This window comes from Chinchilla lanigera, unplaced genomic scaffold, assembly GCF_000276665.1.
Source record: "Chinchilla lanigera isolate Chin_1 unplaced genomic scaffold, ChiLan1.0 scaffold00049, whole genome shotgun sequence".
Taxonomy (NCBI): domain Eukaryota; kingdom Metazoa; phylum Chordata; class Mammalia; order Rodentia; family Chinchillidae; genus Chinchilla; species Chinchilla lanigera.
Genome location: NW_004955450.1, coordinates 2,305,179 through 2,329,451, shown reverse-complemented (window position 1 = coordinate 2,329,451; position 24,273 = coordinate 2,305,179). Strand labels below are relative to the sequence as shown.

General features: G+C 38.3%; 1 protein-coding gene across 6 annotated transcripts in view; it reads right to left on the bottom strand.

Moving 5' to 3' along the window:
- Window positions 1–24,273, bottom strand: part of Hmg20a (high mobility group 20A) — a 77,253-nt gene that overhangs the window by 33,245 nt on the left and 19,735 nt on the right. For 3 of the 6 annotated variants that reach the window (XM_013518883.1, XM_013518884.1, XM_005393490.2), the window contains exon 2: window positions 6,641–6,733. In XM_013518883.1, coding sequence (XP_013374337.1) covers window positions 6,641–6,729 — 89 coding nt within the window. In that variant the 5' untranslated portion in view covers window positions 6,730–6,733. Of the gene's footprint in view, window positions 1–6,640; window positions 6,734–19,076; window positions 19,241–20,580; window positions 20,743–24,273 lie in introns of all 6 variants that reach the window. The other 3 variants (XM_005393491.2, XM_005393492.2, XM_005393493.2) reach the window with 3 other exon arrangements.

Sequence of the window (24,273 nt, the reverse complement as noted above, 5' to 3'; positions counted from 1 at the left end):
GCATTGTGGGTAGTTGTAGCCCTCAAGGTTTTTCTCTTGGCCTGCTACTGCTGACTTCTTGGGCTTTCCTTAGCTCCATTATCCTGGCTTCTCCAACTTCCTGTAGTCTCCACTGCACTTCTGGCTTAACTCTCACAGCTTAACACACTGACCTATCAAGATAGAGCACACTGCCTGGACTCTCAGGGCTTCTTCTGAAATTTGGGCGGAAGCCTGCTGACACCACAGCTTGCATTGTGCAGGCCCTTGAAAAGAGTATTATGAGGACGATGCTATCTGTTGCCTGCTAGAGTAGTAGCCAGGCTACCTTGTATCATGGCTGTGGAAGTCTCCCAGTATCTGGATGGCTAAGTGAACCAAATCTGGGAGAATTTTTTCAGACCACAGTGCAGGGGCTCTCTTCTCAACTCAGAACTTTTCACTTTTGCATTTCTGAACCTGGAAGGGGTTGTCCTTGCTGGTTTCTCACACGCCCTCAAGCCACTTTTTCTAGTGCCCTGATCCATTTTTTTTTAATGCTAATTTTAAAAAAGCAAACATGCTCTCCTCTGCTCTAACTTTATAGACCATCCTTTCCAGTGAAACTAAAAATTTTAAAGATCACTTAGCTGTGTTGTTTGCTCTGATTTTTGACACAGAGCTGGCTAAAACTCTCCAACAGTACCGATGCCATAGTCTAAAAACTTATTAAATGGGCTTTTTGCTTCTGATTTTCAGTACAAACTTAGTCAAAAGCCCCCAACAGTGTCCATGCCACAACCACAACATTGGGCTGCGTGGAGATTTCCTCTGCCAGACTAATTGGTCTGCCACACTTAGTCTCTTACAGTCTTTGCCTAGGACATGAGCAAACCGTAGATACATTTTTCTGCCAGAGTGTAACACACAGGATGGAGTTCTTGTTCTCAACTAAAACCTGAGCCTTGTCTTCACTCTCTGCATTTTTATCAGCATTCTGGTATTCTGAGCTCTGACTAAAATCTCCCATCAAGCTTAGCTCACAGGGTTTCTCTAGCCACCTCTTCAGACCAGGCCCTACTTCCTAACCCCATAATCCAGTCACCTTTGAGAAACCTATGCAGGAGTGCATAAGGCTCTTGGGAGCCACCTGGATGTAAACTACAACAAGTACCAATCCCACAAATCTCTGGCCAAAGTTGCCAGGAATCAGAGCAGTAAAAAACAACCAATGTTTTCTGTTACCATGAACAAACTGTCCATGCTCCTAGCTAAAAGCAAGCAACCTTTCTATTTGGATCCTCAACTCCTTACCCTCTTACTCAAGAACAGATTTCTGGCAATTCTGTTCCTTCTGGCATCCCCAGAAATTCTTTGTAGAATTAGCCTAATCAGCATACAAGGTGATGTTATTACTGTTATCTTAAAACAAAGTCAAATGAAGCAAAAGAAAAATATTCTATCCTACTTCCAAGTAAAGTCTGCTTTTTCACCTGCCTTTAAAGAAAATTTCCTGAGAAGAACTGTTTATACTTACTAAGTTTTTCTCTTCCTATCTTCTCTTAACTCCAACCCAAAGTAGATATGTGCTCACAACTGTTGACTGGGCCACCAATAACCTTCACATTTGTCTTACTTTTCTCATTGCTGAGATACTCAGACACCCAAAATGCTTGACACCCACAGTTAAGGAGGAAAAGTTTATTTAGCTCACAGCTTGTAGAGGTTTCAGTCTATCATTGGCTGGCTCCAAGGCAAGGTGGCACATGGCAGAGCAGCAACAGTTCATGGCAGCCACAAAAGACAGCAAAAGCAACAAGCAAGAGACAAGACTTCTGTCCCTTATACTGTATGCAGGATATGTACCCTAGGGCAGACGTAGTACTCACACCCTTAACCCAGCTTTGCACCATGTGTTAATCACACACTCTAGATTCAGCTACCTCTGAAAAAAGCCCTATGACTGCATGAGGCTCTGGGGGGACATCTAGACACAAGCTACAACATTCTGCCCCTGGCCTCCCAAAGACTAACGCACATCCTTTTATGAAAAAGACATTTAGTCCATCTCCAAGAGTTTGTAAGGTTCTAACAGTTTCAGCATTGTTGAAAAGTCCAAGTTCCAAGTCTCCTCTGAGATTTAAAGCAAACTCTTAGCTATGAGCCCCTGTACAAATGAAAAAAAAGTGAGATACTTCCAACATTCAATGGCACAAGATAGACATTTCCATTCCAAAACTTACACACAGGGGAATACAAAGGAATGGGATCAAAGCAAGTCCAAAATGCAGCAGGGAAAACATTAAGTTTCGTAGTTCCATGTGCAACATCAAGGCAATCTGTGGCAAGATGTGAACTCCAAAGAGCTTGGCTGGCTCTGCCCCTACAGCATTTCTAATGGTTTTAACTCCTACGGCTTCTCTCTTGGGCCCGCTCTGCTCTCTCGCAGTTTTCCTTAGATGATCCAAGTTCCTGGCTTCTCCAAACTTCTAGGGTCTCCACTATACCTTTGGCTTCACACTCACAGTGTCACACACTGCCTTCTCAGGGGCACACTGCCTGGCCTTCCAGGCCTTCTTCTGAAATCTGGATGGAAGCCTTCCTGACCCAATTCTTGCACTCTATACATGCCTAAAGCCAGCACCACATGGATGATGCCCAGGTCTGCCACCAGCTGGAACAGTAGCCAGGCTTCCCTCTCTCTTGGCTCTCCAACAATACCTATGCCATAGTCTAAAAACTTATTAAATGGGCTTTTTGCTTCTGATTTTCAGTATAAACTTAGTCAAAAGCCCCGCAACAGTGTCCATGTCCACTGACCTATCAAGACAGAGCACACTGCCTGGACTCTCAGGGCTTCTTCTGAAATTTGGGCGGAAGCCTGCTGACACCACAGCTTGCATTGTGCAGGCCCTTGAAAAGAGTATTATGTGGATGATGCTGTCTGTTGCCTGCTAGAGTAGTAGCCAGGGGAAGTAGTAGCCAGTAGTAGCCAGCCAGTAATGCTTGCATTACTGAGACACTCTGAATCCAATTCCAAGAAACAAATTCTCTAGGCCTCCACCATTTTGGAACATGGGCTCTTGGGTTCTCTTCTCAAAACAAAGTCTTTTATTTTTGCAATTGGGAGGCTGCAAAGGGTGGAGTTCTGCTGCTTCTGGTGAGGTCCTCAGGCCATCTTTTCTATTCTCCTGTTCCTTCTCAGCAATTAAGAGTCCCTCTGCTCTATCTTTACAGTCCACAGCATTATTGGAGCTTCCTTTCTGGCCAAAGACACAATGTTTTAAATCATCCTACTAGGGTCTTTGCTCTTGATTCTCAACACAGATCTTAAAGCCCCCAATGGTAGCCATGCTACTGCCTCCACATTCGACTGCCTTGAAATTTCTTTTACAAGATCCATTAGTTCACCACCCTTAATCTCAGTCTCAGGCAAAGTCTCTGGACACAAGCAAAATGCAGACAAATTTTCTGCCAAATCATAACACCCATCATCTTTAGTCCAACAACCAATGCAATCCTTCCCAGAAGAAATCTCCTGAGCCTGATCTTTACCAGCAGGATTTCTTTTTTTTTGTACTGGGACTCAAACTGCTTACCTTGTGCTTGCCAGGCAGGCGCTTGTACCACTGAGCTATATCCCCGGCCCACCAGCAGGATTTCTATGAACCTTCCGGCCTTCTGCATTCTGACCAGAATCTCCTAAACAGTATAGCCTGAGGTGTTCCAGCTCTACTTTTTCAGCTGATATCTCCAAACCTTTCCTAACTCTTTCCCTTCCAACAAGCCAGTTTCAAAGCTCTTGAGCCACATGGCCAGGTAATGTCACAGCAATAACCCTACTTCTGGTACCAAATTCTGTCTTCATTACTTTTCTCATTGCTGAGACAAACTACCTGATGCCCAAGGTTAAGGAGGTAAAGTTTATTTAGCTTACAGTTTGTAAAGGTTTCAGTCCATATTCAGTTGTCTCCGAGGCAGGGTGGTACATGGCAGAGCTGCAACAGTTCATGGCATTGGCAGAAGACAGCAAAAGCAACAAGCAAGAAATAAGATACTTTCTGTCCCTTATACTGTATGCAGGATACCTGTTCTAGGGTGAGTGTAGCACTCACACACTTAATCCCAGCATTACACGCCAATTAATCACACTCTAGATTCAGCTACCTCCAAAAAAGCCCTATGATTCCATGAGGTTTTGGGGGGACAGCTAGACAAACATGTAACAATACTAAATTCAAAGTCATTTCCCAGCCCTTATTTTTCCAATCTATTAGAAGTATTTGGCAAAATCAATCTCTTCCCTTCCCTTGAAATATACTTCTTATTTGGGTTATAGACCCCTGTACTCCTTTAGCTTTCCCGTTACCTCTTTACTGACTGTAATCTTGGCTCATTCTTCTCCTGCTTGACTTCTAAATGCTGCAGTCTCTCACAGCACAGGCTTTAGATCTCTTTTCTTTCCTAACTGTACAGTACTTATTTCTTTGGTGATCTCACTTAGTTCTATGACTTCTAATATTAGCTATATGGTGATGGCCCCAAGTTTTCCTTTCTAGCCTAAGCCTCTAGCTTCAGAACCTTATATCGAACTGCCTATTTGGCATGCCTGCTTAGATATCTAATTAGCACCTGAAATTTAAATTTTTCAAAACTGAGCTCCTACACTTTCTTCCCATTTGGCTTTCCCTATCTAAATGAATGGTAACTCCACCCCTTCAGTTGCTTAGATCAAAACTTGGAACTGTTTTTGCTCTTTTGTCCCTTCTCACATTGTTTATCTAGTCTTTCAGGCAAATCCTATTAGGCTTATCCTCAAAATATGTCTAGAATTCTATACTGTTTAGTACTGTTTTTATTTATTTATTTATTCATTTGTTTTGTTTTCTCTTCCGGTACCAGGAATTGAACTCATGACCTTGTGCTTGCCAAGCAGGCGCTTTTGCCACTGAGCTACATCCCCAGCCCCTGTTTACTACAGTTTTTGCAACACTTCAATCAAGTTTTTGCCTCTACTATTCCAACAAAAATATTCCCATAAAAGTTACCAGTAATGTTCTTCAATTCATCATCTCTCACCTGATTACCTCTAGAGTTCCCTAACTGATCTCTCTGCTCTAGACCCTGCTCCCTTCAGTCTATTCTCAACATAACAGTCACACAGATCCTATTATCAAATAAGTAAGACCATATCCCCCTGTTTGAAACCCTGTAATACTCTGCCATCTCCTTCACAGTAAGAGCTGTTTATTCTCATCCCTAAGTTCCTACATGATCTAGATCCTTAGTACTCACAGTAATTAGCAGTTCTGGGTTTACCTGAGAGCCTATCAGATAATGTGGAATCTCTGCCCCTAACTCAGACTTCCTAATTTAGAACCTGCATTTTAATAAGACCACAAAGCAATTCATATGCACACCAAAGAAGCACCTATGCAGGCCTCTCCTGCTCCATCCCTGGTGTGCAGCTGCCATGATTACACCTGCCTCCTGGCTATTTCCATAAGGCAGGAACATCTTTATCCCAAGGCTTTTGCATTGGTTGCTCCTCTGCCTAGAAAAATCGTTCCTAGACAACTTCGGAAAGGAAGTTTCCATACTTCCATTAAAGCATTATTGAATCACTTTCTCACCGAATACTTTTTGAGTCATTTTGTTTATAAAGCACCCTTAAGCCCTTCTGATCCCTCTTTACCACTTTATTTTGTAATCTAGAGTTTTTATCAATGTAGCATGTATTTTATTTATTTACCCTGTTCAGTGTTTGCCTTCCCTGTAGAATTTAAGCTCTAAAGAGGCTAGGATCTTTGTCTGTTTTGATCAATGCTTTAGATCTAATGCCTGGAATAGTCCAGTACATAGACACTGAAATTTTTATTGAATGAACTAGGCTAAGTAACTAGGCTGCCTTTAGGAAAGTCTTGGAGAATAATTTCACCAGAGTAGTAAGGTCAAAAGGCAGATACTAATGAGGTGAGAAATGAATGTGAGAGAAGGAAATACAATTCCAGAGTATAGTCTACTTCTTTTAAAGTGCTCTAAAGAATATTAAAATAATTCATCTTAGGGACTAGCTAGCACTTTAATCTATTAGTGAATATATTTCTTCTTTGGCAAATTAATGCTAAACATCTAGAAAATACAAAAATTCAAGTGGGACAGAGATTTTCAAGGGAAGAGGTAGACTACTGCTACTAACTCTTTTCTATATTCCTTTCCATATTTGTTCAGATAGCCCTCAGAAAGGACGAGGGTGAGGGCAGTACAAAATGAACAAAAGTCAGCTAAAGCACCTATGCATCCTAAATAAAGAATCGTATTAAAATATCTGAACTTTGAGAAAAAATATTTTAATAACATGGACATTTGAACAGAGCATGCATTGCTTTTTGAGAGCTAGCTCTGTGGCAGGTATTTTAATGGTGACCGTGTAATTTTCTTAACCTGGAGTCCCAAAGTTTGCTAAGCCTCACATTATTATTCTACCAGTTCACAGGAATCAGAGCATTGCAACGAACAGTAGATTATGAAGCAGTTTACAATGGCTCTCACTCTTTGAAAAGCACAACAAATGCACCTCTATTTTTATGACATAGAACTGCCTCTTTAGCATCTCACACTTTGTTAGAAGCTTTCTTTTGAAGCCTGTGCAGAGGCTCAGTGTTCCCAAGCAGCTGCTTACCCAGCGGTAGCCAGATCATTACTCTCCTTGGAGCCATCTTCATCTGCAAAAAGGGGCGGTAGAGTAGAACTAGTCATCAAGCTTTCCATCTCTCTGAAAGGAAAAGAGAATTAAAAAAAAAATTAATGGCTTAATTATTTCTAGTTCAAGTATCATAAATTTAAGAGTCAGTCTTCCTTAACTTTTCTCACATCAGCAGCAGAACAGAAATTGACCTAATATTTATTTTCCTGACTGGGACATATCAATTTAAACTCTATGCTCAATGAGCTTTTAACTACTATAGTCTTATCAACTGACCAGACTCAAAACAAGCTAGACTTTAATAACTGTGACACAGTTTGGAAAATTCATTTGGTTCATCCAGAATATCTTCAAAAGTGTTCTTTACCTCCTGTAGTAACATTAAGCAGAGTAACTCAAGACACATTGCAACTCTGTGAGGCACTTAACCTCTTTGAGCTACAATTTCACCATCTTAGATAAAGAGAGTGCTGCTGACTTAACCCAACAGGGTTATTAAGAGGGATTAAACTGAAAGTGCTTCATAAATAGTGGAAGGCTAAAAAAGTAAGTTCTTTATTATTATATAAAGAATAGCACTGTTATTACAGCATTACCAGTTCTTTAGTCCCACATGAATCATACTAAGATTAAATGGTGACAAACTGTGCCCTCCAAAAGGAAATAATGCATAAAGGAAGTGAAAGATGGAAGGCACACTGATGTGGTTCTGAGTCAAGGTAACCACACTATCAGGTCAGAAGTATGCTCCACTTCACTATCATAACCAACAGCAGAAACAGCACGCACCTGGGAACAGGAAATAGCTAAGCTTAATTGAAGAAAACAAATAAATCAACAGAACTTGAGGTTATCAGACTGAAAGGATAAAAGGACAAAGAGAGTAATTTCATTTAGCATATCAATACAAAGAAAGATTTTTCCCTTTCAAGGCTTACCACTAAAGGCTTCACCCCATACAGCTAAAAGCAGCCACTGTCCATTCATCGTGGAAGTAATACTCATACAAAACATTTAACAGTGACCCTAAACATCAGCCACTTAAGTAAAACTGCAAACCACTCAAGAAAAAAGGGCCTCAATCAACTGGGAGAATGAAACAAATTATATGAGAATTCACTCAGGAGCTCCCTCAGCAGTTCTTTCAGGTGCTGCTGCTAAGGAGGCCTAGTGAAATGGCAATTAAAGAAAGCACAGCAGCTTCAGCCACAGCCTAGCGAAGCTCAGCCGGGGTTCATCCCACTGGGGGCAAATAAGAACAACACACAGATGACACACACCACATCCTCCATGTTTAGTGAGTAATTGATTTCCTACACGTTAACACTGATGTTTTATTTCTTGTTCTTACTCATTTGTGCATCTAAATTTATTATTTAGCAGTCCATGTTTACAAATAGCTTAATGTAACATAACCATCTTTGTAGGGATCTTCCCTGTCACAGAGATAGGGACCAGCCTGGACTGCAGAGAGGAGTTCCCACTCCATCACAGAGTAAGGAGCTGACTATGCAGGGTACCTGGGAACAGTTTGCAGTTCCCTGCAGCAGGGTGTTTTACAAATGGAATGGCTCTAACGAACACTACAGAATTTGATTCTATGAGTATGTTCTTTAGAAAGATTGTCACCCAAGGCTACCCGAGTTTTAATTTACATTATACAAGGGTATATACAAGAATTTTAAGTTTTCAGGGCTGCTAATGATATAGGAACTCCAAATGATATAAGGGAAGTATTAACACTCCCAACTGGCTAGATGTCAGATACACTGCGTTTATGTTCCCTAAAATCAAAGAATGAATTCGAAGGAACCACGCAGGTTAAGAGCAGGAAAACCTTATTGAGAGAGATAGCTTCTGAGAGGCAGGAGGGTCCCCGAGTGGGTTGCCAACAAGCCTACTTCTCAAAGGAAGTTTTATAGAGCAAAATCACAAGGTGTGTACAATATTACAAGGTGGGTACAATGTGGGACAAAACTATGATCAACTAATGAGATTACAAATATAGCTGCTTAGGTAATATTGAAGGAAGTCACATAGCAAGTGTACACGGAAAGTACATGGACCTTTTTGGGAAGAGATGAAGTCAGGAGGTCCTGGTCATCCACCTGGGTGACTGACGGCTATCTAGATTTTACTGGACCAGGTAGTATCAATTCTAGTATATTCTTATCCTTAGGGAGTCATGTAAGCCTGGTCATTCCATCTTTATCCTGAGGCCTGGCCTTCAAGATGCACCTCCAGCCACAGGTGCAATGTATTCTCATCTTTTGCACTGACTCCCTAGAGGTCCTAGCCCTGTCTGACTGCCTATAGTACTTCTACCTAATATAGCTGTCTATAATACTAACATTACCTACACAAGTGTCAATGTTCATCTTGTCAAAAGAAAACTATTAATGAGACAGCATACAGCCTCACTGTACTTAATAAACATTCAAAGAACCTGGTAAGTATGCCATAACCTGAAGAGGACTCGGCTGAATGGTTTGTTCCTAAAAATGTCCTCAGAAGCCATTGGCCTTTCAAGAACCTCAAGATTTAGTTAGCATCTGAAGCTATTGGCACTACTCCCACACCTCAAAAGGAGACTATCTTGTGGGGAATGAATGAAGCGTCTTTTCAGTATACCAGCATGACCCTTATGGAGTGTTCCCCAGAAATCTTCAGTCATTTTGAAATGTGGAGAGCCAGCTGAATAACATGGCCTTAATGACATATAAACAGATCACATAAACAAAGGAAGTTCAGAGAACACAGATTTTTTTCTCCCCCCCTCTTAAGTTTGTTTTATTCAACCCATATGGCTTCAGATGCATTTTTTCACTGTTACTGAGCAGTCAGGCCCCTAAGAAATGAGTAATAAAGTGGGTGGAAGGTGAAGGGGCCAAGATCAACAAAAGAAGGAAATGTAGAAAAGTCCAGTGAAACCCAGAGGCCCCTAAACTAGTCCAATTAGTTGAAAATGACTCCCAAGAAGAAGGCTTGTATCCTGTAAGAAAGTGCTTTCATCTGGTCTGTGAGGGGGTGACTCAAACTGAATCATGGCTGCTAAGCCACTGAATGCCAAAATCCCTTCAAGAGCAGCATCTGTGTCTGATGATGTCCCAGTACAGAGGTCACACTGAACTTGAAATCCCTTGCAAAGCATTTAAGAAATGTGATGAACACTGCTCTGGAGGGAGAAAGAAGGAAAAAGGAAAATTTGTACAAAGAAAAGCAATATATGAATTTGCTTCTCCACTGCAGTTTGAAAGTAGATGTTTTCTTGCAGTGAGGACTTAACCCCGTAAAGGCTTTAACCCATAGGCTTCAAAAATGCTACCATCTTGAGGCTTACATTTTGAATCATGCACTGAACCTTAGCTTTGGAAATCTAACATTTCCCTGTAACAAACACTCATTTAAAAAAAAAAAAAAATATATATATATATATATATATACACACACAATATAAAAGATATTTAAGATATTTAAAAATTATAAAGTGTTTTACTGAGTAGTAAGCTATTTCCTAACCAATGAACACATTCTCTTTAATAACACGGGGAGTCATATCATAATCAGATCACTGCTTTGGTCAATATAGGACCAGAAACAAAGAGAATTAGGTGGCGTTTAAGAAATGTTCCTCAACTAAGCTTGCTCTAGAAACTCTTCCTAACAATAGGGATGATGTCACCAATGAGACTGTGCTATTTCAAATGTGTTGGGCAATGCTGGAAACATAACATGCAGTTTTGTTTTCTGGGGTTGGCTCTTTTCAAGCACCCCTTTCTTACTTGAGACAAGTTAACTCCACTTCAGTAGACCCTTCCATGGAGAAACATTATATTCCTTCCCTACCACCTCTTCTCCAATCACAAACCTCAGTGGGATTCTGCTCTCTTCATTTTCCAAACTACAACCCTTCTGTGCAAAACCCTGGGTTCTTCCCTAAGCCTGACCTTTTATACACCAGATAGAGATCACCTCTAAGTTTTGACCCAAGACAGAGGAGAAAAATTATAAAATAAAAGGTGCTATTATAAATTTATGATACCCAACTACAACAGGGACCTCAATACTCTCGGCAGTCTTTCTATATGTTCTTAGGATATTTCCCAACTGCCATTCTGTCAATCTTATAAACTCAGCTTGGACCTAAAACCTCCAACTCAGACCCATCTTTTCACATTCCCTATCCCAAGTTACATGAAATGGCATCCTAAGCCCTCTCCTTTCCTTTTCTTTTTTTTCTCATTTTTAGATATACAGTCAGTTTTCTGTATCTGCAGTGGTTCCAGATTCAACCAACTGCAGGTCAAAAATAACTGGGAAAAAAACTGCCTCCATACTGAACATGTACAGGCTTTTTCTTGTCATTCCCTAAACCGTACAGTACAGCAACTATTTACCCAACATTACACTGTATTAGGTATTATAACCTAGAAATGATTTAGAGTATGTGGGAGGATATGCATAGGGTATATATGTATATAAATATGCTATTTTATATGCATACAAATATGCTATTTTATGTATGGGCTTGAAAATCTCTGTATTTTGGTGTCCATGAGGGGTCCTGGAACCAATCTCCCAGGGATACAAAGGGATGACTATGATTTATGTATCATAAAAATCACCAAAGTACACAATTTGTTTTCAGTATATTCATAAGGTTGTGTAACTAACCCCACAATCAATTGTAGAACATTTCTATCACCCTCAAAAAGAAACCTGATATCCATTAGAAGGAGTTTATGTCTTCCCTACCCCTCTCAAGCCTGGGGAAGAACTAATCTACTTTACGCCTTAATGAGTTTACCTACTCTGAATATTGCATATACAGTAAGCAGAAACAAATGCTATGTGGCTTCTTGTGTTTTCACCTAGTATATGGTTTTTGACGCTCATGACACACAGTAGCAGGCATCAGTATTTCATCCCTTTTATGGCTGAACAATATTCCACTGTATGGCTATACCATACAATTTATTTATCCATTCATCAGTTGATAGTCTTATTTCTACTTTTTGGCTATTGTGAATGCTGCAGCTTATGTTTTTAGTTCTCTTAGATATATATCTAGGGGTAGGGTTAGGGTTGCTGCAACATGGTAACTCCAGGTTTAACACCTTGAGCAATGGCCAAACTGCTTTCTAAAGTGCCAACATCATAATTTAGGATTCTAATTTCTCTACAACCTCACACTTGTTATTATCCATCTTTTTGATTATAGTTACCTTACTGGGTGTGAAGTGGTATCTCACTGTGGTTTTCATCTGCATTCCCTAGTGAGTAATGATGCTGAGCATCTTTTCATGCTCATATGGCCATATGTATAGTGTATCTTCTTTGAACACTATTTTAAATCCCTCACCACTTTTAAATTGAGTTAATTATATTTTTCTTGATCTGTGAGAGTTCTTTTATATTCTGATACTAGACCTTTATCAGATATATTATTTGCAAATCCTTTTCCTCATTCTCTAAGTGGTCTATTTTCTTCATAGTGTCCTATGAAGTATAAAACCACTTTTATTTCTTTTGTTTTGGCGTACTGCAGATTTAATGCAGGGCCTTGTGCATGCCAAGCAAGTATTCTACTAGTGAGCTATGCTGCTAGCCCTTTTAATTTTTTTGAGACAGGGTCTTACTAAGTTGCCCAGGAAGGCCTTGAACTTGCAAGCCTCCTGCCTCAGCTTCCTAAGTACAGTATCTGGGATTAAGGGAGTGTGCCATCCTGCAGGACAAAAGTTAATTTTGAAGCTTTATTTATGATTATTATTGGTTGCTTGGGTTTTAGGTGTTATATCTAAGAAATCAATGCCTAATCCAAGGTCAGAAAGATTTACTATGTGTTCATCTACCCTTCCTTCAGAGACAGCGAGTAAGTGAGAGAGACAGAGACAAGAAAGACAGAGAGACAGAGACAGAAAATTCAGGATCTCAAATCTACATAAAGAAAAGAGGAGAATCAGAGAATGAATAAGTGAAGGTGAAGTTTAAAACAAAATTCTTTTCTGTTTTTGTGGTGTTGGGGATGGAACTCAGAGCAATAATGCTTGGTAACTATTCTCTACCCAAACTTTTACAACTTTTATCATTTAAGAATGATAAAAGCTGTAAAAGTTTGGGTAGAGAATAGTTGGGTATGGTGGTGCACACCTGTAATCTCAGCACTTGGGATGCTGAGGCAGGAGGACTGCTGCATATTTGAGGCCAGTCTGGGTTACATAGTGGATCTTGTCTTAAAAACAAACAAACAAAAAAAACCAAAAAAAACCCCCAACTCAAACAAACAAAAAAAGGGACAAGAGAGAGGAATTAGGAATAGTTTGTAATTATGAGGCATTTGCATTTGTGAAATGGTGTACTGTTACAAAAAAGTGGACTTATATTAGGTATAAATGTACACTGCAAATTCTAGGGAAACCACTTAAAGTAAAAAAGGAAGTGAAACTGATATGCTAAGAAAGTAGAGAAAGTGGAATATAAAATGATCTATTAAAACCAGAAAAGGCAAAAAAAAAAAAAAATATGGAAGAGAAAAACTGGAACAAAGAATAAGGGCAATGAACAGAAAAGAACAAATATGGCAGATATTAATTCCCCTATATTAATAATCACCTTAAACATCAGTGATCTAAATATACCAATTAAAATACACAGATTGTCAGAATAGATTAAAAAAACCCAAGGCTCAACTATATATTATGTATGAAACAATCTTTAAATATAAGACACATAAAAATAAAGTGATAGAAAAATACACTATGCTGTCACCAATCAAAAGAAAGAAGTAATTTAGACAGAAGTTTGTGCTCTGCAAAAGAACACAACAAGGGAATGAGAAGGTAAGTCATGTACTGGGAGTAAAAACTGGCAAAAGACACATCTGATAAAGGGCTATTTTAGAAACAGGCCAAAAACCTGAATAGATACCTTACTAAAGAAGATAAGCAGATAGCAAATAAGCATATCAAAAGATATTCAACATCATACATAATGCTACCTAGTGGGAAATTAAAACCACAATAAGCTACCACTACACACCTATTAGAATGACCAAAATCCAAAACACTGACAACACCATATGATGGCAAGGACCTACAGCAACAGAAATTCTCCACTGTCAGTGGCAACACTAAGTGGTACAGCCACTATGGAGACAGTTCAGTGGTATCTTGCAAAATAAGCCATATTCTTACCATGCCCCACCAATCACTCTTCCACATTTCACAGTGAACTAAAAACTTCTATCTACCCAAAACGTGCACAAGGAAGTTTAAAGTTTATTCATAATTGCTAAAATTTGGATACAAACAAAATGTCCTTTAGTAGGTGAGTGCATAAACCATGGTCCATCTAGACAATGGAACACCATTCATTCAGTGATAAAGAAAATGGGTTATGAAGCCATGAGAGACATGCAGGAAAATTAAGTGCATGTTCCTAAGTGAAAGAAGTGGAAGTAAAGGCTATAAACCACATAGATCTACCTATTTGACATTCTGGAAAAAGCAAACCTATGGGGATCATAAAACATTTAGTGGTCACCAGGGTTTGGGGTGGGGTGTACGAAACAGAACAGAGTTTTAGGGCAATGAAACTATTTTGTAAAATAACACACAGAGGTCACATCATAATACGTCTGTCAAAACCTTTACCATGGGCAGGGGATGTAGCTCAGTGGCGTAAATGCCTGCCTGGCAAGCACAAGGTCCTGAGTTCGATTCATGGTACCAAAAAAAAAAAAAACCCTTAGCATATAAACTACCAAAGTGAACTTAATATACACTATGATCATGATGTGTCAGTGTGGGTACACTGACAGGAACAAATGTACCATTCTGGTACAGGATATTGTCGGGGGAGTAGCTGTGCCTATGGGGGGATGGGGGTACACAAAAACGCTGTTCTTTCCCTCTCATTTCTTCTGTGGGCCTAAAACTGCTCTAAGAAAATAAAATTCATTCATAAAAATACTCTACTATATATTTAATATATAATTTTTAATATAAAACTGGTATATACAGGTTTCGGAATAAATACAACTGACTTCAATATGCACACAGATTTAACTGGAGGAAGTGGAAGGACAAAGGCTTGCTAGTCCACCAGCTGTGAACACTGAGCTAAGAACATTCAGTAGGCCGTGGGCATCCATCAATATGTTTTACAGCAGGAATGAGAACACTGGCTAATCCCACCAGGCAGTCAACTCAGGCTCAGTTAAGTGAAATTCAGTTAAGAACTCTTTCACTGTAGGGTTTTAAATGGGAGATGAGAGGTAATTCTGGAATAAGTACAATACTCACTTGAGGTGGGGGGCTGGAATGGGGCACCAATTAGTGTGTAAGTCTCCTGAAGTGATGCTTCAAGAGATGGGCATAAGGAAGTGTGTGTTTGGTTGGTGGCTGGGCAGAAAATAGGATTCTTTATTCTTAGAATTTACAGTTCAGGCTCCTGTAACTATGACTATTACTGATTTTTTTAAATGTTAGTAGGCTACCTTAGGAACTAAACTATAGGGAAAGTGATCCACTCAAACCTTTATCAGGTATCTAGGAATCTTCTATGCACTGGGGACACAGCAGTGATTAAAACAAACAATTCCTACCTTCATGGAGCTCATGGGACAGACAAAAACAACATAATGATATATACTGATAAGCACTAAGAAAAAAATAGACCATGGAAAAGAGGTTAGGGAGTTCAAGGGAAAGGGGTGTCTGTAATTTTATATACAGATGCCAAGAAAGGGCTCATAGAGGGGACTTTTTCAGGAAGAGTCAAAGGAGACACAAGAGGGAACTGTGCATCTATGTAGGGAAAGAGTAATACAAGCAGGGGAACAAGTAGTAAGAAGACTATGCCAGGTGTGACCAAAGGAGGTGGCGAAAGGGTTAGACCATGCTAGTGACAAAGCAGTAGTTTGAGAGCTAAGTGGGGTACCAGACCATGTAAGGTTCTGTAGATTTTATTAAGGATTTTGGCTTTTTGAGATTGGAAGGTATGAGAATACTTTTGAGAACTGGGTAAGGCACGGAATCTAGTATTTTAATACAATCACTGTAGTTGCTGCTTTGAGAAGAGACTGACAGGTGGACAGGAAAAAAGGGTGGAAGTAAGGAGATCATGCAGGGAACTCCTACAGTTACCCAGTTGAGACATGATGGCAACTTAAGGGCAGAGTAGTAGTGGAGTGGTAAGAAGCAGTCAGATTCTCAACACATTTGGAAGGCAGAGGTAATCTAAGTTCACCTCTAGCCTTTATCTGCTTTTGGTAGTCTTATAATCTGCTTAGTTAGAAAGGGTGGGCTACACTGAACATAAACTAGTGACTTGGCAAAAGCTAATATGGTGAATTTTTTCACCACGCACACAGAAAAACCTCAAAGGAAAAAAAAGTAAGTCTAGCTTCCATCCAATGAAATGCCTGTAGATTATACATTACAACAATGAACATCTAGCAAGCCAGGTGTGGTGGTACACACCTATAAACTCAGCATTGGGGAGGCTGAGGCAGGAGGATCCTGGCGAGTTTGAGGCCAGCCTGGGCTAAAAGTGAGCTCAAGGCCAGCGTGAACTGCATAGCAAGACCCTGTCTCAAAAAGACAAAAAACAAACAAACAAAACAAAAAACCCCCCCAAAACAACAAAAAAGCCCAAACGATGAGCATCTGTTGATCACCTTCACTAAGCAATCAACACAGGGCTTGGGACTGGAAATTGCTGTGCAAACCTGTAATCCCGATACTCTCAGAAGCTGAGGCAGGAGGATCTAAGGTTGAGCCCACCTTGGATAATTTAGTAATTTAGCAAGATCTTGCCTCAAAATAAAAAATTAAAAAAAAAGTTGGGGATGTAGGTTCTGGACTTAATCTTCAGTACTGCAGTGACAAAAAAAAAGAAGACTGCTTGGTGTCAAGCGATGTTAGCTTTGCTTTTACAGAATTTTAGAGTCCGTTATGCTTGATCAGGAAATAATGTCCTCAAAAAAACAAGAGGGAAAAAGAGGTCAGCAATAGAAACAAACATGACCTTTCCATCTCTGTACACAATTTTTTTGAAGTAAGTTTTGCAAACTTCTAAATCAGGTGCGTTCTTAAATTCACAGATGTACTAGAGCATCAAAAGGAACTGTGCACTATTTAGATTTCTTTCTAAACAGCTGGATCACTGTACATGCCTTTTTGTCCTCAATGGAACCCTGGAGAACTGTCACTATTAGGACACAAAGTGTACTGTGAGGGAAAAAATTCACAAAAGGAAAGCATCCAGAAACAAAACAGTATTTTGTATCAGTTTTATATAAGCCACTGTGATAGCAAAGGGCAAATAAAAAGCACTTCTCTTCTGCCAAAGCAAAAGTTGTCACTTTACAAGAAGCATGGTGTCTTTTAAGGTCACACCACCTACTTGGCTGTTTCATGGTGCCTGTTGGTCCCAAGCTGCCCTTCTTACACAGGCTATCTATTGAAGCACTGCTTTTATTATTAGCAAACAGAGATGAAGGCCCAAGTAAGACAGCATGGGCCAGTGCCTCCACTGAGTGTTAAAGTCATCCAATAATATCTGGCACTATTCACCAGTGTAGGGTACTTTCCCATTTCTAGGACACTGGAGTACCGTGAAGCAGTAACAAGGCACGTGTGAATGGGGGAGGCCATGGGTACACAAAAAGGCATTTTCAATGTATTTGACTTTATATTAGAAAAAAAGAACCAAGCTTGTTCTAATCATACAAAGTACAAATGGTTAATTTTCTTGAGGGGTGAAGATATGTATATTTTTCACTCCCTTTTTGGTGATTCTAATGGAGTTTCTCAGAATAGGGGAATTTAAATTTATCAAGGCATGTAAACTTTTTAAAAAGCTGAAAAATAATGTTTTTCAGGCTGTATTTTATGTCATTATGCTAGGTATCAAAAATATAGGAGTAAGATAAAAATAACAACAATCAACTCCTGTCCTTTTAAAGTTCAGAATCTAGTTAGAGACAAATAGCTAAAAAGTGGGTGGAAAGGCCATAGTGTATAAAGGTATATATTCATTTAAATATATGAGAAAAACAGGGATGAGCTTCAGATGAGCTGTAAAAGTGAGGCAACCAGCTAACTGCTAATTATCATAATAAATTCACGGAGGCCCTGGAAGGAAACAGAAAACAACAGCTGAGTAAACACCTGACAAGGAAGTCAGCACAGGGTACTTAAATGTTTGGAAATCCAGTCTTATACCAAGGCAGAGAGATGCAAACCATATGACTCAGGGCTGGAGCCTCAGGAAAGCAATATACAAGAAATGAGAAGCGAGAGACATGTTTATTATCTGGACTCAAACAAAAAATTATCAGTTCGCAGTTCTAGGGCAAGGGTCTTTATTGGGTCAAGGAACACAGCTTTATCTGCTTACATCTCACACCATTCTTTAGCTCAAACCTGCAGCTGCAAAACAACACTGAAGAAAGGTGGGAAGAATGTTTCTTTCTTTTATAGGCAATAAATCCTAAATCTTTTACCATTTCAAGAGCCAATGAAAACTGCAGGCAAAGGAGAACATACTTGGAAAAAAATTTATAAAAACTATAGCACAGTAAAGGGAAATGGATACCACCAAGATGTTCATTTTCATCAACGGACTTACAAATTAAATTCTCTTTAAAAGAGAAATAGAAGACACAGGGTAGTAGGGGAATTTCCTCAGCCACAAATGGAAAACAAAAAGAAAATACTGATCTCTACTACTACGAATTGTAAAGTGAAATCCAGAGCTCTCACCAAACAAAAAAGGCATCACTGTAATATGCTTAGCAGTTTAAAATGACAGACTTAGAAATGCATTTTGCTATAAATTTTGCTTTTGAATTCTAAAGCAGACAATGTTCAGGACTTGGGAAAGTTACTGAATAAACATAAAATTCAAATTTGACATATGTAAAGCTTTTGATGACCAGTTTCCTAGAAACACTTCTCTTGTAATAACTTACCCAATATGATGTCAACATTCACACTAAGCCCACTGTGCCAATCAGCGCAAATGTTTTTTTATGTAACATCTCTGATTTATGAGCTTCTGATTTTAAAAAGTTAAAAACCATATTAGCTGTTTTTTAATAGAATAGTAACCTAACCAGAACAATTAAATCACTTCAAGATTCTTGATGTTTTGTGTATTTACTAAATCTTGCAAAATCAGTATTTTTAGATTGATCTGTTGCCTTTCAAAGGAAGGTTCACTGAATTCCACTAGTTAGGACTAGGTTCCAGGAAATAAGAATGTGCAGAATAAGGGGCTGGTGATGTGGCTCAGTGACAGAGCAAATGCCTAGACGTACAAGTCCCTGGAGCCATCCTCAACACTGAAAAAAAAAAAGTTACAGAACAAATTGTTTTGCTCTTTTTTCTACATTAAATGCACTCACCTGCCTGTGTCACCATGTACTTTTGTCAGGAGCAGAAATCTACTATGGTACCAAGTAGAGGCTTAAATGATTATCTGCTTTTCATACCCTCATTTGTAAAATGGGGCTACGATCTACTTCAAAAGGGTAGTGTGAGGATCAAATAAAATATTTCTCTACATGTTCTGTAAACAAGAAAAGAACATGAAAGCTATTTTTACTGACTGTTACAAGGTTTCTAATGAAATATTTATAAGGAAATCTATTATACTGTATATGTGTATTAAAAGAAAAGATATATTAAAGAAAGATTGGAAGGAAACACCAAGATAGTCAAAGTAGTTGTGTCAGGTTGGTATAATTATGAATAATTACTTTCAAGAGTTCGTTTTAGCTACTTTCAGTTACATGGTTACATTAAAAGAAGTAAAGAATCAGACTTCTGCTGGGCATGGTAGTGCAGGCCTATAATCTCAGTTACTCAGGAAGCTGAGACAGTAGGATCCCAAGTTTGAGGTTAGCCTGGGCAACTTAGCAAAAGCTTGTCTTAAAATAAAAAAAGGTCTGAGGATACAGGTGTGTAGAAGGGCATCTGCCTAGCATGAATGGCTCAATGCTCAATACAGAACTGCCAAAAATAAAAAATTGACAGACTTTTAAAATTAATTTCTTATACAGTATATAAAAACATTTAAAAAATATGACTGGCTTTACATAAAAGCTAAAATTTTCTTTACCTAGATTCTTCCCATTTCTCCGTCCAAAAACAAAACAAACAAAACAAATGCAATACAACACACCAATGGAGGAGTCTCTAGCTGATTGCTGAATGAAGCCTTACTGATAAATTTCTAGCCAGGCAGTCTGTCCGTCTGTCTCTGCATATTCAGCTCTACAAGGCAGCACAGAGTTAATCTGTGTAGCACGGACAATGTGAAGGCACATGACAATGTGAGGGCATAGTTTATAAACATCACATTTTCCATTAAAAATTCACTTAAATTCTGCATTTAATTTTATAAAGCAGTGTTTATTTTAATATAAAAACTGATGTTAAATTACAGTAGGCCAGGAAACTGACAGGTAGTTGATAAATTTCCACAACAAGGGATGGAAAGTGTTGTTACTTCTTATCCCATCTCTACTGTACACCAACAGAATGACAAATTCCTATTTTTGGTTAAACATATACACTAAACTATATGCTGTTAACTTTCTAGATAAAATTATATGAAAATATGCTGAAATTATCATACAACATTCTATTTAATTATGAGAAAACAAACCATGACACTGAGCCTGGCATTACCTTAAAAGGTTTAATTTTGAAAATTACAATATATCTAAGGTTGATAAATGTATATTCTTATGTTACTAAAAGGAAAAATAATAAGCTTTTTATAAACAGGCTGCAATTTCGCTTCTTGCTAATATACCTTTAGACAAATCTCAAATGTAACATACTTGATTCATCTCTAGCTCCACTGCCATCTGCCTTTAGAAATCTGACTTCAAATTGTCTTACCTGAAAAAGAACAGCTATCAGTTCTCTTAAGCTCCTCATTACAAAGCTTTTCCACAGAACAGTCTTCTCTGGAGTCATTTATCCTTGCTACAAAGCCTGTCCAAGTACATATCTAATTTGGCTCTGGGTATTTACTAATGTTAGAATATCTGAAAGACAAAACTGATATACTACAATCAAGATGTAGCAATGTGAGCTTCGAGGGGGAAAAAACATAATTATACATTCCTACACAATTCACTCAAAATGCAGGAAGAAAAACAAGCACTTCTAATTTTTGGTAAAGGATTATGTGGAATATAAACTATAAGAAGGCAACCTGAGGTGGTAGGAAGAGGTCTCACTGAGGTCAAGAAATCTGATTGAGTTCAGGCTATGCCACTAACTAGCTGTGGCTTTCTGGGAACACTAAGCTGATCTAGCCCGAGGTTCTCTGTTAATGAAGAACAAATCAATTCTAAATTTGTTTACGTATGTCAGAATATACAAAGTATCATAACAGTACATTTAATTTAATGATATGAACTAGACATACTTTTACAAACTAGCAGAAAATAGGATATTAAAATAAAAAACAAAACATGACCATGAACATATATGAACACACAGAGTTTTTAAAGCATGATACACATTTCCGAATTTTACAGTATCAGGGTTGAACCCAGGGCCTCTGCACTGAGCTACAGCCCCACTCCTTTTTATTTATTTTGAGATAGGGTCTTGGAAAATTCTCTATGCTGGCCTTGAACTTGTGATCCTTCTGCCTCAATCTCCTAGACTGCTGGGATTATAGGCATGTGTACCACACCCAGCTTGAATTCTTCTATTCATATATATTTGCTTAGTTAATATTAAATACTCTATAAAGTCAGACTGCCTGGATCCAAATCCCATTCTTTTATTTATTAGGTGGAGAACTTGGGCAAGTTAGTCTTGGAAGTGAAGTTTTCTCATCTGTGAGGACATGGATGGTATATACTGTATCAGTGATGGGGAACCTTTTAGAGCTTTCAATGATGATAAACAGATGGCTGCAGCAGGCATGCCATAGGTTTGCCACCACTGGTATGTATATATAGGACCACAGGAGTTATCTAAAGAGGTAATCCACATATATGTAGTAGTATGTTGACATCACATAGTATAAATATAATAATAGTAATAATAATATCACTAATAGTAGCAAACATTCTTTACTAAGTACCAGGCACACTATATAAGAGTCTTACATGTATTATCCTGTTAATTCTCACAACCACCACCATATGAGGTACAGACTATCATTAGTACCTATTTTATAGTGACAAACTGACCCACAGAGAGGTGACTCCCAGTGTTTACTGTGACAATCACATGGTTGTTCATCAATATTTTTAGCTGTCTTTTTAGGAACACAGTGTTGCACTTCCTCAGTGACTCTGAGATTAGGCAAGCCCACATAACTCATCCAGTCAACGAATGTAAATGACATACAATTCTAGTGGGTAGAAAATGTGACTCTATAAACAATTTGCTATGCTCTCCTCCTGCAATATAGTGGTTATGCTAGTATATATTATGATGAAGTTTATGTCAGCCTGGTTGCCTAAGTGACAAAAATAGCACAGTCTTCTACTGACCCACTATGGATAAGTGGCATAAATAAGACAAAACCAAACACAAACACAGATTTTGTGGCTGCTTATTACCATAGCAACAATGTAGCCTATTCTAACCTTCATAGTTAAAATTTGCTATTTAGTATCATCATCTACTCATTCATAGGTACTACCAAAAGTTTAATAAGAAATTAGAGAAACAGTATGAATTTATCTATTTATTTCTTTGTGTGTGTGAACCAATGAAAGTTTGTCATTGTCTAACAGTGCTACAAATTATGAATTATTGTCTAAGTATCTTTATGACCTTGGGTTAGGCAAAGACTCCTGAAAGAACACAGAGCGCTAACCACAAAAGAGAAAAATGGTAAGTAGGAGTTTACCAAAATCAAGAATCTGTTCAACAAAAAAGTATGAACAGGTAAACCACAGACTGAAAAGTTACATCTGCAACATAAGACACCCAGCAAAACCAGAATGTACAGAGAACTACAAATCAGTAAGATAAATGTCCCAATTTTTAAAAAGGACTACATACAAAGCAAGTACTTCATAAAACAGATTGTTCAAATGATTAACAACCATAGAAAGAGAGGCTACCACACACTCATGAGAATGTCTAAAATAAAAAAGAATGACAATAACACAGTGTTGGCAAAGATGAGCAGAAACTGAAATTGCCCCATGTTGTTACTGGTAAATGGCTCAATAACTTTGGAACACTGTTAGCAATACCTGCTAAAAGATACCTATTTTATGAATCAGCAGTTCCATTCCTATCCACTTAATAGTTTACCCTGAGTGTCACTTGACCAGTGCATTTGTTTGCATACTGACTATCCTAAGCATTGCTCGGGCAGGTATCATTTCAACCAATTGATTTGTGTATTGAATTTGTCATTTTTATATTTCCTACTATATTACCTTAAAAAATGCTATTTTTGGTCATCTTGTATTTAAATAATTGGACTGGTAAGTGCTTAATAATATAACCTAGAGTAATGAGTGCCAATGCTCAACAAAGATGTATGAAAATGTTCATGGTAGTTTTTATTACTACACCCTCAAAGTGGATGTTTCTATCAACAACAGCATGGACACATTATGATAGTCTTCAAATGAAATCAGTGCAATACTACACAGACTGACTAATGCTACATGCAACATGGACAAATTTCTGAGACTTAATTATGAGCAAAAGAAAGCCCGATCCCAGAGAGTAAATATTCTGTGAACCTACTATACATATGAAGTTCACAACAAGTAAAATCTCTCTATGGTGCTAGAAACCAGAATAATGGTTACTTATGGTGGTGGGAGGTGGGGGAGGAGAGAGAGAACACAAACTGACCGAAGAGTCTCTTGAAGTCAAAAATATTCAAAGTTGAATTTATGCATGCAAACATTCACTGATCTGTATAATGAGTTTGTAGATTTTTGTACTTTAATGTATATGCCACAGTTTTAAAAAGTTGGAGGGAAAGAAGCATTCAGATAAGAATTCCAGGATTAGAAGATCCCACAAAGATTAGTGGGTCTAACCACACACTGAGGGCTCAGCTCCAACCTAAGTATCTCTTTCCAAACCTTTCTTTTGTAATGAACTCCAAACCTAGCCCGCAGGAGCTTCTCTTGATAGGGTCTCATTTTACCTTCTTGGTGAATGTGTTCCCTCTTCTATGTATATCCCCTCAATTATCCCAAGATTGACCTAATGACTATAAGATTCCTTTCAGCTTCTAAAAAATTTTCTAAAAGATTCCAGGATTCTGTACTCTTATGAACATACGTTTCATTTGCTGCTTTCTTTACATCTGTATTCAACTTTACTCTTTCAAGTAGTGTTTCAAATTTAATAGATTTGTAATAATTTAATAATATAATAAATAATAATTTAATAGCTTGTAGATTTTCACTCAAAATAGAAATATGTCAACATTTACAACTGGACAAATGTATGCTTTGTATAATTCTGTATGCTTCAAGATCACAAAGAAAAATCACTCACTACTTAACACTACTACTCACTACTTAATTCTAAACTCACTACTTAATTCTCTACTCACTCTTAACTCACTACTTAATTCTAAAATTA